Below are 15,858 nucleotides of genomic sequence, written 5' to 3' on the forward strand. Positions count from 1 at the left end.
GTGATTGCAGCATCCTGTGATTGATATTGACCCACGGTCTCTCCTCAGCAGCTCTGGCCTGCTCACAGAAGCTGTGCCTGGAGCTCTGACCCAGTGTGGACAACTTTGCTCCACATTGCCCAGCCCCATCCTGTCTGTCCTCACTGCCCTGGGCCCTGCTGTGCTTGCAGAGCTGGCTGCACCCAGCCTCAGAGGTGTTTTCCCTTTTTGTACTTTTTGCAGCAATCTCAAACTCCTGAGTTTCCCCAGTGCAAACAGACACACTGCTCAGGTGTGTGCCAGCCCCAGGTGCCACCAAAGGCACTGCAGAGCTGCCCTGGGCCAGCTGTGAGGGTGGATCATCAGCCCAAGCTGCACTGGGCACTGCAAGGGGCTGTGGCCATGGGCACTGCACTGACCCCACTGCTGGGTTTGGCTGCCACGGCCACCGAGAGAAATGAAACTGTCCTTGGAAACACTGGGGAGGACTGGGACATACTGGGGACACTGGGAGATATTGGGACAAACTGGGGACACTGGGAATGCTGTGTGAGACACTGGGACATACTGGGAGTGACACTGGGGGATATTGGGACAACCTGCGAACACGGGGAGTGCTGAAGGGGAATCTCTGTGGACTGGGAATGGACTCTGGGGGTGCACTGAGCCAGACTGGGACATACCAGGACATACTGGGAGTAATACTGGGGGATACTGGGTCAAACTGGAGACACTGGGGCCATTGCAGGGAGGACTGGGGACACTGGGGCATCCTGTCGATGACACTGGGGGGAAGTGGGAGGGACGGGTAATCAACTCAGGTGTATTGGGAGGGACTGGGCTGTACTGGGAGGGACTGGAGGGGCACTGGGTTTGTACTGGCTTCTACTTGGGATGAACTGCACTGTACTGGCGTTGTATTGGTCTGCACTCGGGATGAACTGGACTGTGCTGGGAGGGACTGGAGAGGTTGAATGGGCTGTTCCCGCCTCCACTGCATCCCATTTGCTGAGATTCCCGCCCATCATCGCCCGAATCTAATCAGCACCACAGAACGCAGACTCGGGGACGGCGCCTACGGTAGCCACAACTCCCGTCATACCCCGCGGCCCGATTGAGCCCCATTGGAGTCGGGACTGCAACTCCCGTCATGCCCCGCGCTCCACAGAACCCCGGGATCCGCCCCCCCTTTGTCCCTTAAGTATCTCCCAGACCCTCCAGGATCCCTCAGTGCCCCCTCAGCGCCCATTCGGGACACTCCAAAAGCGTCCCCGGACCCCCTGAGTTTTCCCAACCCCACAGATGCCCGGTACAGCCACTTCTGGGAATTCATCTCCTCTCCTCTCCCAGAGCCCCTCAGAACACCGTCCGGCGCCGTGCGCTGCGCCCTAAAGAGCCCGGTTAGAGCTCCCCAAGATCTCCGCAAGTGCTCCCGAACCGTTTGCGTTCCCCCGAGGACCTCAAGTCGTGGCTCGGACGCAGAAGTTTCCCCGAAGAGCCTTCCTGCACCTGCAAATGCCGCGTTCGAGCCACTTTCGGGACTACGGCTCCCATCATGCTCCGCGGTGCACGTCCAGCGCTGTTTGAGCCGGGACTTCATCTCCCATCATGCACCGCGCCTCCACTGAGAGCCATTGCAACTGCGCCTCGAACTCCCGTGATGCTCGGCGGCCATGATAAACTGCAATACACCCGCGCCTTCAACTCCCATCACCCCCTGCGCCCCACAGAGCCCCGCCAGAGCCCCCCAAGGGCCCACCCGGACCCTGAAGGGCCCCAAATTCCCCTCCCTGACCTCCAAGGGCCCCCCTGGACCCCCAAGTGCTGCCCCTGACCCCGAACTGTCCCTCGGAATCCTGAGTGCCCCTCCAAGTGCCCACCCGGCTTCCCCAAGTGTCCTCCAGACCCTCAAGTTCTCTCTGAATTCCCTCCCCAGACCCAAAACTGCCCCAAATGTGCCCCAGAAAGTTCTGCACAGACCCCAAATGGCCCTTTTTACCGTGTCTGTGAAAATGATTTAAAAAAAATCACAAAAGGATTTTAAATGGTACTAATTAGCATAAAGAAGGAGAAATCAATAGCCACACTGCTCAATGAATTAATGAAGGGAATTATGTTACTTAGAACCAATGACCAATAATTTTTTTGCTTGCTAAAAAGGTATGGACTTTAAAGTATAAATATTACAATTTGGTAATACAAATATAGAATAATACTATTATAAATAGGAAAAAGAATTTAAATTTTATGAATTCAGTAAATTTTCTTTTTAAGGGGAAAGGCATAATTATTTTTATGTGTTGGGATGTCAGTCTGTAAGAGATGGTCCAAAGATCCCTCATCTGCCTCACAGCTGCCGTCAAGGACGGAGATTGAAGCACTCCCCAAGGACTGAGACTGAGACCCTTCAAATTCTAACCCTGACTGGAGCGGGATGTCTGCCATAGGAAGCGGGATGTTTCCCATAGGATTCAGTCCAGAAACAACGGGCCCTGCTCACTGCTGGCACCGGTTTGTGCTGTTCAGAACTGGACTGTCTGTACCTGTTCCCAATGGATTTATTCTCCACTGTTCCCTCCATGTGCCGTCCTCCTCCCCTCCTGGCGGTGGATTATAAAAGAGCCCTGAGTTAACCAAAGACTTTGAGACTCTCCCCGATGTGACCAGACGGATCTATTGGCACGACCACGTTTCATCTCTATGTTGGCAGCTATTCCCCCCTTCCTTTTCTCTGTCTCTCTATCCTTCATCTCCTTTCTAATCCTTGTGTTGCATCTGCTGTGGGCACTCACTAAAAGGTGCATTTGTTTTGGTTAATACTGAAAGTCCCCTGCTGTGTGTCTTTGCACCCTGAGATCAGTGAAACGAATCATTGTGACCCCTCTTGTACCAGGGGATGGTGACACGGCCTGATGGGGTTGCTGCCCACAGCGTGTGAACGTGACCTTCTTGGTGGTGACTGCACTGCTTCATCTGCTCTTGCTTTCTGGTCTCCCTATCCCAGAATTACCTTTGACACCTGCTTTTCTTATATTGTGGTTCTCTGTAGTTCCTTCAATAGTCAGCCCTTCCTAAATTCACTCTTGGAATAGGGGATTATCACCTCCCCATCATATCGAGTGCATTTGAATGCACTTGAATGCATTTGGCTGCATTCCAAATATGGTCCCTGTTTTTTATTTACTGGGGAATCCCTGTTTGTATTTTCTACCTCTGTCGAGGCTGGGATTGAAGGTACTTGAGATGATATTTCGTGTTCAGATTCAGGTGGTTTTTGTTTCTCATCAGTGACACAGCCTCACAACCATGAGTTCTGCAGCCTTTCATCTAAGGCACAGAATGGCTCCCTGTCTCTTGTTACAAGGCCTGGATGGTGCCAAGGAGACCATGGTGATACTGGGGATCCAAGGAAACCATGGTGACACCATGGAAACTCATGGAACCATGGGCATTGTGACACAGCAGGGCTTCATGGAACCAAGGAGTCAATTGTGACACTGAACAACTTCAGGGAACCAGGAGTCTCTTGTGACACAGGGGGTACTCATGAAACCATGGAGACCATTTTGAAACTTCAAGGCCTGATGGAACCAAAGGGTCATTGTGGCACTTCTGAGCCTTGGAAGCAAAGGGACCACAGTGACACAGTGGGGCTCTGTGGAACCAAGGGGCCGTGGTGACATTGTGGAGTGTCATTGAACCACCTGTCCATGGTGACACTGCAGGGCCTGATGGAATCATGGACACCATTGTGACACTACAGGGTGTCGTGGAAGCAAGGGGCCATTGTCACACTCTGGGGCCTCTTGGGATCCAAAGGCAGTTGTGATACCATGGAAATTATGGCAACTGTGGCACCATGAAACCAAGGAGACCATTGTGACCCCACAGGACCACATGGAACTAAGGATTCATGGAACAGTGCAGGACACATGGAACCGAGGGGCCATTGTGTAGCTGTGGAACCAAAAGAGCCCATTGTGACACTGTGGGCCCCCATGGATCCAAAGGTCCATTTTGACATTGCAGGGCCTCATGGAATCCTGGAGACCACTGTGAAACTTTGGGGCCTTGTTGAATTAAGTGGCCCTGCAGGGCATGATGGAACCAATGAGACCCCATAGAACCAAGGGTCCATTGTGACCCTGTGGTACCAAGGTGTCGTGGGTTGACCCAGGCCAAATGCCAGGCATCCATGTGGGCTGCTCACTCACTCCCCTCTGCAGCTGGACAAAGAAAATTTAATAAAGGGTTCATGGGTTGAGATAAGGACTGGGTGAGATCACTCATCAAGTACTGTCCTGGGAAAAACAGGCTTACTTAGAGATGTGAAATTCATTTATTACTAACAAGGTCAGAGCAGGAAAAGGGGAAATAAAATAAGTCCCTTTCCTCCCTCCTTCCAGCTCTGCCTCCTACCCCAGCAGTGCAGGGAGACAGGAATTGGGGTTATGGTCAGTTCATCACCCATGGCTTCTGCCCCTGCTCAGGGAGAGGAGTGGTTCCCCTGCTGCACCGTGGGTCCCTCCCAAGGGAGACAGTTCTGCAGGAGCTTCTCCCATGTGAGTCCATTTCAGGGGCAGCAGCCCTCTGCAAACTGCTGCAGTGTGAGTCCATGCCAGGGACAACAGTCCTTCCCAAACTGCTGCAGCATGGGTCACTCTTCCAGGGGGTGCGTTCCTCCAGGGACAGGCTGCTCCAGCCTGGGAGCAGGGCCCCTCTCTCCATGGCTCTCCTACAGGGTGCCTGGGTCTCCAGGGCCTGGAGCACCTCCTGCCCCTCCTTGGGCACCAGCCTTGATGACTGCAGAGTTGTTCTTCTCCATGGAGACGCCATGCCAGGGGTGGTTGCCATGGACACCAGCTCAGGCCTGCAGCCACAGCCCGTTGCCATGGCAACCATTGGCAGCCCCATCCCCAGGCTCATGGGATCCCAGAACCACAGAACTGGCTGAGCTGGGAGGGACCCATCAGGATCCTCCAGTCCAACTGCTGGCCCTGCACAGGACACCCCAACAATGCCAGCCTGGGCCTGGCAGTGCTGCCCTAATGCTGCTGCAGCTCAGGGAGCCCTGGAGCTGGGACCCTTCCCTGGGGAGCCTGGGCAGGGCCCCAGCAGCCTCTGGGCAAAATCCTTTTCCTGACATCCAACCTGAGCCTGCCCTGACTCAGCTGCAGCCGTTCCCTCCACTCCTGTCCCTGGGCACCAGAGGGAAGAGGTTCCCACAGCCCCAGCCAGGGACCCGCTCCCAAGGCTGTTGCCATGGCCAGCAGGGCTGGGACCAGCTGGGATGCTCGGTTTCCACGGGCCGGGGTTCAGGAATGGGATTCAGCAATTTCCTGCCCCCACTAAAACCACGCTGCCCTCGCTGCCCTCCCACCTGCCATGGAAAGCACAAAAGGCAAAGATTCTGGGCTGGGATAAGAACAATTTACTGGAAACACAACGAGATAAGGAACAAACAGGAACAGCAACAATATTGATAACAGAAGGGATAAGTAAAACTATTTGCAGAGAAAACTAAAACATCAACAATTGGCTCTTCACGGCAATATATTTCCTCCTGTCTGCAAAGGACACCCTTCTCCCTGGGGTGAGAAAGAGTCTCTTTCCTGCCCCTGGCAATGACCTGAGGTAGGAGTGAATGTAATGACAGGGCCATAGCCAGACCCTCATGTTCTTCCATCCCACATCATGTCATTGGCAGGGGCAGGAAAAGGGACAGGTGTCTTCCTAGCATGGATCACAGGGAACATGGATCACCAGGGCTCTTTCCAATATGGGTCCTCCAATGAGGGATGAAGCTGGAGCTGGGCATGAAGCTCTTCTGCTGTTGGGGCACTGACAGAACGTCCCTTACCGGTGCTTCCATTGGTGACTGGTCAAGTCAGAGCTCTGGGTGAAACTCTTCCCACACTGGGGACACTCGAAGGGCCTCTTCCCTGTGTGGATGCGCTGGTGCCTGATGAGGGTGAACTTATGCTTGAATCCCTTCCCACAGTCAGGGCAGCGGAAGGGCCTCCCCTCGGTGTGAATCCGCTCATGGAGACGGAGATTTGAGCTGGTCTGAAACCTCTTCCCACACGTGGGGCACTTGTAGGGCCTCTCCCCAGTGTGGATGCGCTGGTGGATGATGAGGTGGGACTTGCGCTTGAAGCCCTTCCCACACTCAGGGCAGCAGAAAGGCCTCTCCCCAGTGTGAATGAGCTGGTGCCTGAGGAGATCGGAGCTGGTCCGAAAGCTCTTCTGGCACTCGGGACACTCGTAGGGCCTCTCCCCGGTGTGGATGCGTTGGTGGGTCACAAGGGTAGACCTGTAACTGAAGCCCTTCCCACATTCCCCACACTCGTAGGCCCATTCCCTGGTGTGGATCATCTGGTGGCTGATCAGGGTGTTGCTCTGCCTGAAGCTCTTCCCACACTCCAAGCACTTGTGGGGATTCTCCCCATCATGAAGCTGCTCATGGACCACCAGCTCTGTGCTCTGGCTGAAGCTCTGTTCACTTTCCTGGCTCAGGGTGGGTCTTTCCTCCTCAGCACACCCTGGTCTGGGTTTTGAGCCCCTCTTCCTGTGGAATCTCTGGGGATTATCCTCCCCATTGAATTCCTGTGTCATGGAGCTGCTCAAAATGGCCTCCTCCTCCAGGTTCTGCCGTGGGGATTTGTCCTCCCTGGTCTCCATCCTCAGCTTCTTCTCTGGGGGAGGAAGGACAAGGAGAGGATGGGATTTGCCTACACGCCCGAGGGAAGGGGAAGGAGATCCCCCCAATGCATCCCCGTCAGGACAGCGTTGGCAGCAGGGTTGTCCTGCAGCCGGGGGCCGTGCTGGGCTGGGAGATGGAGCAGGAGAGAGGGGGAAGCGGGCACTGACTTCCTCCTCACCTGCCTGGGTGTCCTGGGGCATCTTCCTCTTCCTTGCAGTCTCTCCCTCCATCTGGCTAAATTTTAGGAATGGGAAATTCTGTTTTGGGAGGAAAACAAGAAATGAGCACACTAAATTTTGTACCAGATTGAAGGCAAACCAGGGGGAGAGTCTGAGTCAGAATTCCAATTCAAAAACAAAATTAGGATCAAGGCAATGATACAGAAACACTGCCTTAAACTGACAGAGTCAGGATATAACCTGACACCATGTTGGTCAGGGTGGTGGCTGCAGTCCTGTTGGAGTGATGAATGTGATTCTGTCAAAGCAGTGATGCTGTAGAAGGGTCTGGTCTTCCTCTGAAGGTCCACTGGTGGTTATGGAGCTCTTGTCCTCTGGGAACCGAGTAGGCAAGGTGCTGCTGGTGTTGCCAGCCTCAGCTTATATCCAGGTAGGAATGCTTGGATCCTCCCCCTGGCGGGCGGAGCATCCCACAATGGGATGATGGAATTTTATCAGTCCTGCAGTGACACTCAATGGCCCATTCTCAGAAGATATCTCCCCTGGAGGGCGTTATCAGGGGTGAGTCATGGAAGAGATAAAGAACACTGCCCCACCTGTTTATAGCAGTTGATGGAGATGGTGATTGAAAATATGCATGTGGTTACATCTTGCATTGCAACCAGAAACAGTGGGGTAATCCCTGCTCAGGGGGTGAACACCACCCCCCTTACCCAAACTGGCTCAGGTGTAAATCCCCCACCCCAGGAAGGCCACACACAGAGGGGACAACGTCACACTTTCCCTGCTCCAGGTGAGGTCTCTGTCCCTGTCACTCCCTTACTCTCCCCACTTTTCTCTTTCTTTCCAACTCTCTCTCTACCTCACATTTACTGTTCAATAAAATCCACCTTGGATTTGGTCTTGTTAGTATCGTAATTGGGGCAGAGGAATCTCTCCAACAATTTTCTTAAGCAGATTGCGACATTATTTTGCCATGGTGGGTTCAGGGCACTGTTGTCTGACCCCAAGTGCCTTTGACAAGAGCATGGTTCCCTCCTCTGAGGAGGTTATGGTTCTCTCTGGAGGAACTCTTGGAAACTTGGACACAGCTTCCTCTGAGCACCTTATGGGAGAACTGATGAGGAAAATGGCTGTTAGAGGTGGCCAGTGAAAAAGAAAATATTTTGTTTTCCTTGCTTGAAAAGTTTGTTAAAATCACTGGAAGAAAGGGAGCAAATGATACCAGCGAGACTGACAAGGTTCATTCACCCCATGGTGAGGAACACAAGGCTGCTATAAATCCCACAAAAAGCCCAGCTCAAGTAGCTAAATTCCCAAATAACTCTGGAATTCACAGGCTTGGGTTCTTTGCCAAATGTGAGAATCATTATTCTCTTCATCCCTGTCACCTTTGTGACAGCTACACAGAGTTTCCCTTTCCTTTAAATAATCTGTATTGGGCCTAATTTCCACTTTTATTTTATTGGAACCTACCAGCAGCTGAGCTGGAGCTGTGCAGGTACCAATGAAACTTGGAATTGCCAGAGAATTTCTTCTATTGTCAGTTTATTCCTGTTTGGGATTTGTTTGCATTGCCATCACATGTGAGTCTCGGGAAAATCAAATATTCATCAAAGTATTTTATGTAGGATTAAGTTTGATTTATGCCTAGTTTATTTTGTCCAGTGCCCTGGGGATGCTCAAGGGGTCTCTGTGCCTCTTGCCCTGGGGAACGCTCAGGAGGAATTTGTTGCGATTGTCCCTGTCCCTGTCACCCTAGCCCATGCCCTGGGAGTGTCCTTGTCCCTGTCACCCCAGGCCATTCCCCAGGGGGTCTCCATCATTCTCACCCCAGGAAATGCCTGGGGGGTCTCCCTCCCTCTCACCCCTGTGCCAGGGGGTGCTCGGGGCACTCTCTGTCCCTCTCAGCCCAGGGGATGCTCAGGGGTCTCTGTCCCCTCACTCTGGGGGATGCTCGGGGGGTCTCCATCCCTCTGGCCTCAGGCAATGCCTGTGCAGGGCTGGGGACCAGGGGCTCTGTGTCCCTCTCACCGCTGAGGGTGCTCGGGGCTGGGGGGGCTCTCCCACCTTCTCACACCTGGGGAGGCCGGGGGGGTCTTTGTCCCTCTCAGCCCTGCTGTGACCCCCACCCAAACCTCATCGGGGTCAGAGGGATGGAGACAACCCCAAACCCCCAGAACGGCAGAACCTGGAATTTGGTTTGGGGCTGAGGATTTAGGAAGGGGCTGGAATTGGGGCTGGGCTTGGAGTTGGGGCTGAGATTTGGATTAGAGCTGGGATTGGGGTTAAGGCTGGACATGGGCTTGGCTTTAGGGCTGGGGTTGTGATTGGGTCTGGGGCTAAACAAGTTTGGCACTGGGATGAGAATAAATACAGAACTGTGAGTGTGTCTAAACATGGAGTGAGATTGAGACCAGGATCAAGGTCAGGTTTGGGACTGAGCTCACCCAGAGTGGGACAGGGGGGATGTCACTGTGGGATGTCCCTGGCATTGTCCCAGCCCTCCTCAGGCACCTGCACACATGGGGGGCAGCTGGGTGCTCCAAGATCCAGGTGCTCCCACGCTCCCACCTCAATATGAGGTGAGCATTCCCTGAAGGCAGCCCTGACTTTGACCCTTGGGGCTCTGATATCAGCTGTCACATCCCTGTGGGAGCAGCTACAGACAGGAGGAGAGATTTCCCCCCCACCTAATTCAAGTGGAAAGATGAAGCCCAGCTGCCCTTTTCTTCTGGTGCCTCCTCCTCTCCTTTGGCAAGGATGTCAAACTCACCAGAAGCAGGAAAATCCCCATTCCCTGTGTCCTAGAAGGCTCGGGAATGCCCCTCTGGGATCCATGGCACACACTCCCAGGGGCTGGAATTCCAGTTCCCTGCCAGCAAAAGGTGTTCCTGCCCAGGAAGGAAAAGCTCTCAAGAAGGAGCCAAAAGCCAAGTGGAGCAAGATCCTACAGTGATGTTTCACTGCCAGCCTTCATATCTTCACCCATAGTTGTTATAGGTCCTGGATTGGGAATTAAATCAGGGTAGGGTCTTTGGTGGGAGCTGCCCTGGGTGAAGGGAGATGCTGAGAGAGAAACAGAGCAGGCAAAGAAAGGTAGGGGAGAAAGGAGGGCACAAACACAATCAGCCGAGAAGGTGGCACTCTGAAAACAAACCAGAACTGACTGAAAAGGAATATGACAGAAAGAAATAATTTTGCACATTTTATTTCCTATCAAAACACAATTTCTTCCCATTCTCACAAACCTCTTGCCATTGTCATTCAGCAGAGCTATCAGAAAATTCTTCACTCTGAGTGGATGTTCCAGGCTGCAGCTACAAGGAAACAGGGAATGGGGATTTTCCTGATCCTGGGGAGTTTGACATGCTCAGCTGAGGAGAGGAGGAGGCACCAGAAGAAAAGGGCAGCTGGGCTTTTTCCATCCACAAGTTCAGCCCTTCTGGGGGTTTGGGGGTGTCTCCATCCCTCTGACCCCGATGAGGTTTGGGTGGGGTCACAGCAGGGCTGAGAGGGACAGAGACCCCCCCCGGCCTCCCCAGGTGTGAGAAGGTGGGAGAGCCCCCCCAGCCCCGAGCACCCTCAGCTGTGAGAGGGACACAGAGCCCCTGGTCCCCAGCCCTGCACAGGCATTGCCTGAGGCCAGAGGGATGGAGACCCCCCGAGCATCCCCCAGGGTGAGAGGACAGAGACCCCCGAGCATCCCCTGGGCTGAGAGGGACAGAGACTGCCCCGAGCACCTCTGGCACAGGGTATGAGAGGGAGGGAGACACCCAGACACCCCTCAGCATCCCCTGGGATGAGAATGATGGAGACCCCCTGGGGAATTGCCTGAGGTGACAGGGACAAGGACACTCCCAGGGCATGGCCTGGGGTGTCTGGGAGAGAGACAATCCCAACATATTCCTCCTGAGCGTTCCCCAGGGCAAGAGGCACAGAGACCCCTTGAGCATCCCCAGGGCACTGGACAAAATAAACTAGGCATAAATCAAACTTAATCCTACATAAAATACTTTGATGAATATTTGATTTTCCCGAGACTCACATGTGATGGAAATGCAAACAAATCCCAAACAGGAATAAACTGACAATAGAAGAAATTCTCTGGCAATTCCAAGTTTCATTGGTTCCTGCACAGCTCCAGCTCAGCAGCTGGCAGGTTCCAATAAAAGAAAAGTGGAAATTTGGCCCAATACAGATTATTAAAAGGAAGGGGAAGCTGTTAGTAGCTGTCACAAAGGTGACAGGGATGAAGAGAATAATGATTCTCACATTTGGCAAAGAACCCAAGCCTGTGAATTCCAGAGTTATTTGGGAATTTAGCTACTTGAGCTGGGCTTTTTGTGGGATTTATAGCAGCCTTGTGTTCCTCACCATGGGGTGAATGAACCTTGTCAGTCTCGCTGGTATCATTTGCTCCCTTTCTTCCAGTGATTTTAACAAACTTTTCAAGCAAGGAAAACAAAATATTTTCTTTTTCACTGGCCACCTACAACAGCCATTTTCCTCATCAGTTCTCCCATAAGTCACTCAGAGGAAGTGTCCAAGTTTCCAAGAGTTCCTTCAGAGAGAACCATAACCTCCTCAGAGGACAGGAACCATGCTGTTGTCAAAGGCACGTGGGGTCAGACAACAGTACCCTGAACCCACTATGGCAAAATAATGTCGCAATCTGCTTAAGAAAATTGTTGGAGAGATTCCTCTGCCCCTATTAAGGTGCTAAAAAGACCAAATCTAAGGTGGATTTTATTGAATGTAAATGTGAGGTAGAGAAAGAGATGGAAAGAAAGAGAAAAGGGGGGAGAGTAAGGGAGTGACAGGGACAGAGACCTCACCTGGAGCAGGGAAAGTGTGACGTTGTCCCCTGTGTGTGTGGCCTTCCTGGGGTGGGGGTTTTACACCTGAGCCAGTTTGGGTAAGGAGGGTGGTGTTCACCCCTGAGCAGGGCTTACCCCACTGTTTCAGGTTGCCATACAAGATGTAACCACATGCATGTTTTCAATCACCATCTTCATCAACTGCTATAAACAGGTGGGGTAGGGTTCTTTATCTCTTCCATGACTCACCCCTGATAACACCCTCCAGGGGAGATATCTTCTGTGAATGGGCCATTGAGTGTCACTGCAGGACTGATAAAATTCCATCATCCCATTGTGGGATGCTCCGCCCAGGGGGAGGATCCGAGCATTCCTACCTGGATATAAGCATAGGCTGGAAATACTAGGAGCAGCTTGCCTACTGGATTCCCAGAGGACAAGAGCTCCATAACCAACCACTGGACCTTCAGAAGAAGACCAGACCCTTCTACAGGATCACTGCTCTGACAGAATCACGTTCATCACTCCAACAGGACTGCAGCCACCATTTAATAGGACTGCAGCCAGCACCGTGACCAACAGGGTGTCAGGTTATATCCTGACTCTGTAAGTTTAAGGCAGGGTTTCTGTATCATTGCCTTGATCCTGACTTTGTTTTTGAATTGTAATTCTGGTTTAGACTGTCCCCCAGGTTTGCCTTCAGTCCGGTGCAAAATTTAGTGTGCTGATTCCTTGTTTTCCTCCCAAAACGGGATTTCCCATTCCTAAAACGTAGCCAGATGGAGGGAGAGACTGCGAGGAAGAGGAAGATGCCTCAGGACACCCAGGCAGGTGAGGAGGAAGTGAGTGCCCCTTTCCCCCTCTCTCCTGCTCCATCTCCCAGCCCAGCACGGCCCCCAGCTGCAGTACAACCCTGCTGCCAACGCCGTCCTGCTGGGGATGCACTGGGGGGATCTCCTTCTACTTCCCTCTGGCACGGAGGCAAATCCCATCCTCTCCTTGTCCTTCCTGCCCCAGACAAGGAGCTGAGGATGGAGACCAAGAAGGACAAATTCCCCCAAAAGAACCTCGTGGAAGAGGCCGTTTTGTGCAGTGCCACGGTGCAGAATTCCAACTGGGAGGAAATGCCTCAGAGATCCCACAGGAAGAGGGGCTCCAAAGCCAGCCCAGTGTGCTCTGAGGAGGAAAGACCCACCCTGAGCCATGAAGGTGGACAGAGCTTGAGCCAAAGCTCAGCGCTGGTGGTCCATGAGCAGCTTCATGATCGGAAGAAGCCCTACAAGTGCTCAGAGTGTGAGAAGAGCTTCAGGCACAGCAGCACCCTGATGAGCCACCATATGATCCACACCGGGGAATGGCCCTACAAGTGTGGGGAATGTGGGAAGGGCTTCAGCTACAGCTCCGCCCTCATCACCCACCAACGCATCCACACTGGGGAGAAGCCCTATGAGTGTGCCCAGTGTCAGAAGAGGTTTCGGACCAGCTCCAGTCTCCTCCAGCAACAGCAGATTCACACAGATGAGAGGCCCTTCCGCTGCCCTGACTGTGGGAAGGGCTTCAAGCGCAACTACACCCTCGTCAGCCACCGGCGCATCCACACTGGGGAGAGGCCCTACGAGTGTCCTGAGTGTCAGAAGAGGTTTCACACCAGCTCTGATCTCCTCCTGCATGAGCGGATTCACACGGATGAGAGACCCTTCCTCTGCCCTAGCTGCGGGAAGGGCTTCAAGCGCAACTCCCACCTCATCAGGCACAAGCAGACCCACACTGGGGAGAGGCCCTACGAGTGTGGGGAATGTGGGATGAGCTTTAGCCAGAACTCTAACCTGATCTCCCACCAGAAGACCCACACCAGAGAACGGCCCTATGAATGTGGGGAATGTGGGAAGAGCTTCAGTCTGAAGTCTCTCTTGAGCTGCCACCAGAGGATCCACTCTGGGGAAAGGCCATACAAGTGTGGGGAATGTGGAATGACCTTTACTAGGAGGCCCCAATTGATCATCCACCAAATGACCCACACTGGGGAGAAGCCCTACAAGTGCCCTGACTGTCAGAAGAAGTTTTATACAAGTTCTCATCTCCTCCAGCACCAGCGGATTCACACAGATGAGAGGCCCTTCCGCTGCCCTGACTGCGGGAAGGGCTTCAAGCACAACTCCACCCTCATCACCCACCGGCGCATCCACACTGGGGAGAGGCCCTATGAGTGTCCCCAGTGTGGGAAGAGCTTCTCCAGCAGCTCTCACTTGGCCAGACACCAACGGAGTCACCAGTAAAAGAAACCCTGCACATGCCCCAATTGCAGGAAGAGTTCATGCACTGCTCCAGCTTTATCCCCCATGGGAGAACCCACGTTGGGAAGAGCCCTGGGGACCCATTTTCCCTGTGATCCATGCTGGGAAGACAGCTGTACCTTTCCTGCTCCTGCCAATGATATGATGTGGGATGGAAGAACATAAGGGTCTGGCCATGGCCCTGTCATTACATTTACTCCCACCTCAGGTCATTCCTAGGGGCAGGAAAGGGACTCTCTCTCTCCCTGAAGAGAAGGGTGTCCTTTCCAGGCAGGGGAAATTGTGGCCAGGCAGACCCAGTGAATTGTGTTTAGTTTTCCCTGTAAATAGTTTTTCTTATCCCTTCTGTTATCAATATAATTTCTGTTCCGTTTGTTCCTTATCTCATTGCTTTTCCCAATAAATTGTTCTTATCCCAGCCCGGGATCTTTGCCTTTTGTGCTTTCCATGGGAGGATGGAGGGCACTGAAGGCAGGGCGGTTTTAGCGGGAGCAGGAAATTGGGGAATCCCATTCCTGAACCCCGGCCCATGGAAACCGAGCATCCCAGCTGGTCCCAGCCCTGGTGGCCATGGCAACAGCCTTGGGAGTGGGTCCCTGGCTGGGGCTGTGGGAACCTCTTCCCTCTGGTGCCCAGGGACAGGAGTGGAGGGAACGGCTGCAGCTGAGTCGGGGCAGGCTCAGGTTGGATGTCAGGAAAAGGATTTTGCCCAGAGGCTGCTGGGGCCCTGCCCAGGCTCCCCAGGGAAGGGTCCCAGCTCCAGGGCTCTCTGAGCTCCAGCAGCGTTTGGGCAGCGCTGCCAGGCCCAGGCTGGCATTGTTTGGGTGTCCTGTGCAGGGCCAGCTGTTGGACTGGAGGATCCTGATGGGTCCCTCCCAGCTCAGCCAATTCTGTGGTTCTGGGATCCCATGAGCCTGGGGATGTGAATGGTTGCCATGGCAACGGGCTGTGGCTGCAGATCTGAGCTGGTGTCCATGGCAACCACCCCTGGCATGGGGTCTCCATGGAGCTGTTGAGGGACTGAGCATAGCAACAGGGGTCTGGTGATGGTTGCCATGGAAACTGACCATAGCAACAGGGGTCTGGAGATAGTTTTCATGGAAACTGACCATAACAACAGGGGGCTGCTGAAGGTTGCCTGCTAAGTATCAGATTTGTCACAAGCCCTCAGAGAGGTTCCATGGGGACTTTCCAAGAGTCTCCAGGCTGTTCCAGAGCTGGAATGTCACAGGCAGAGGCAGGGGCTCCATGGAGACCTCCCAGGGCTTTCTGGGGATGGTAAAGATCCATGTGGTCAGAGGCAGTCACAGCCGTTTCATGGTGACATCCCAGGGGACCCTGGGCTGCAAAGGCACCGATCTGTCACAGGCACTCATGGGGACTCCAAAGTGACATCCCAGGTGTCCCCAGGCAGCCAAAGAGCCGGGATGTCCCAGACACTCACAGGGGTTCCTGTCATGGGCACAGTGGGGTCTTCAGGCAGAGTTTTTAGAGAAGCTCCTGTTGGGTCTTGAGGTTCAGAAAGGAGCCCCAACAGCCCCCACAGATCCCAAAATGTCACCATTCAATCAGAGATGATCCAGACTCTGACCACAAGTCTAAGGGCTCAAAGCCACCCTTTTTTCAATCCTCTTCTTTTATACCTTAGTTTGCTATAGGTGGACCTCATTGGTCATTTAATCAACACATTTCACGTGGTTGGCTAATGAAGAGAACACTCTTCATTAAAAACTTTTTGGAAAAAACAACCTACTATAAATATTGTCATGGTGCCAGTTAATGATGTTTGTTTTATGCTGGGCCTTTCTGGGGACTCTCTGGATGTGGGAAACCCTCCTGTAGCAGTTCTGTGCCAGGTAAAAGGAGATGCACAGGACTCTTTT

General features: G+C 53.2%; 1 protein-coding gene across 1 annotated transcript in view; it reads left to right on the top strand.

The window, feature by feature from the left end:
- LOC134433923 (zinc finger protein 420-like) overlaps nt 1-13,909 on the top strand; it is a gene marked incomplete at both ends in the record, with an annotated part of 41,288 nt that extends 27,379 nt beyond the window's left edge. The window contains 2 exons of the mRNA XM_063182615.1: nt 13,012-13,308; nt 13,393-13,909. Coding sequence (XP_063038685.1) covers nt 13,012-13,308; nt 13,393-13,909 — 814 coding nt within the window. The remainder of the gene's footprint in view (nt 1-13,011; nt 13,309-13,392) is intronic.
- Between the last annotated feature and the right edge of the window lie 1,949 nt (nt 13,910-15,858).

This window comes from Melospiza melodia, unplaced genomic scaffold, assembly GCF_035770615.1.
Source record: "Melospiza melodia melodia isolate bMelMel2 unplaced genomic scaffold, bMelMel2.pri scaffold_28, whole genome shotgun sequence".
NCBI classification, from domain to species: Eukaryota; Metazoa; Chordata; class Aves; order Passeriformes; family Passerellidae; genus Melospiza; species Melospiza melodia.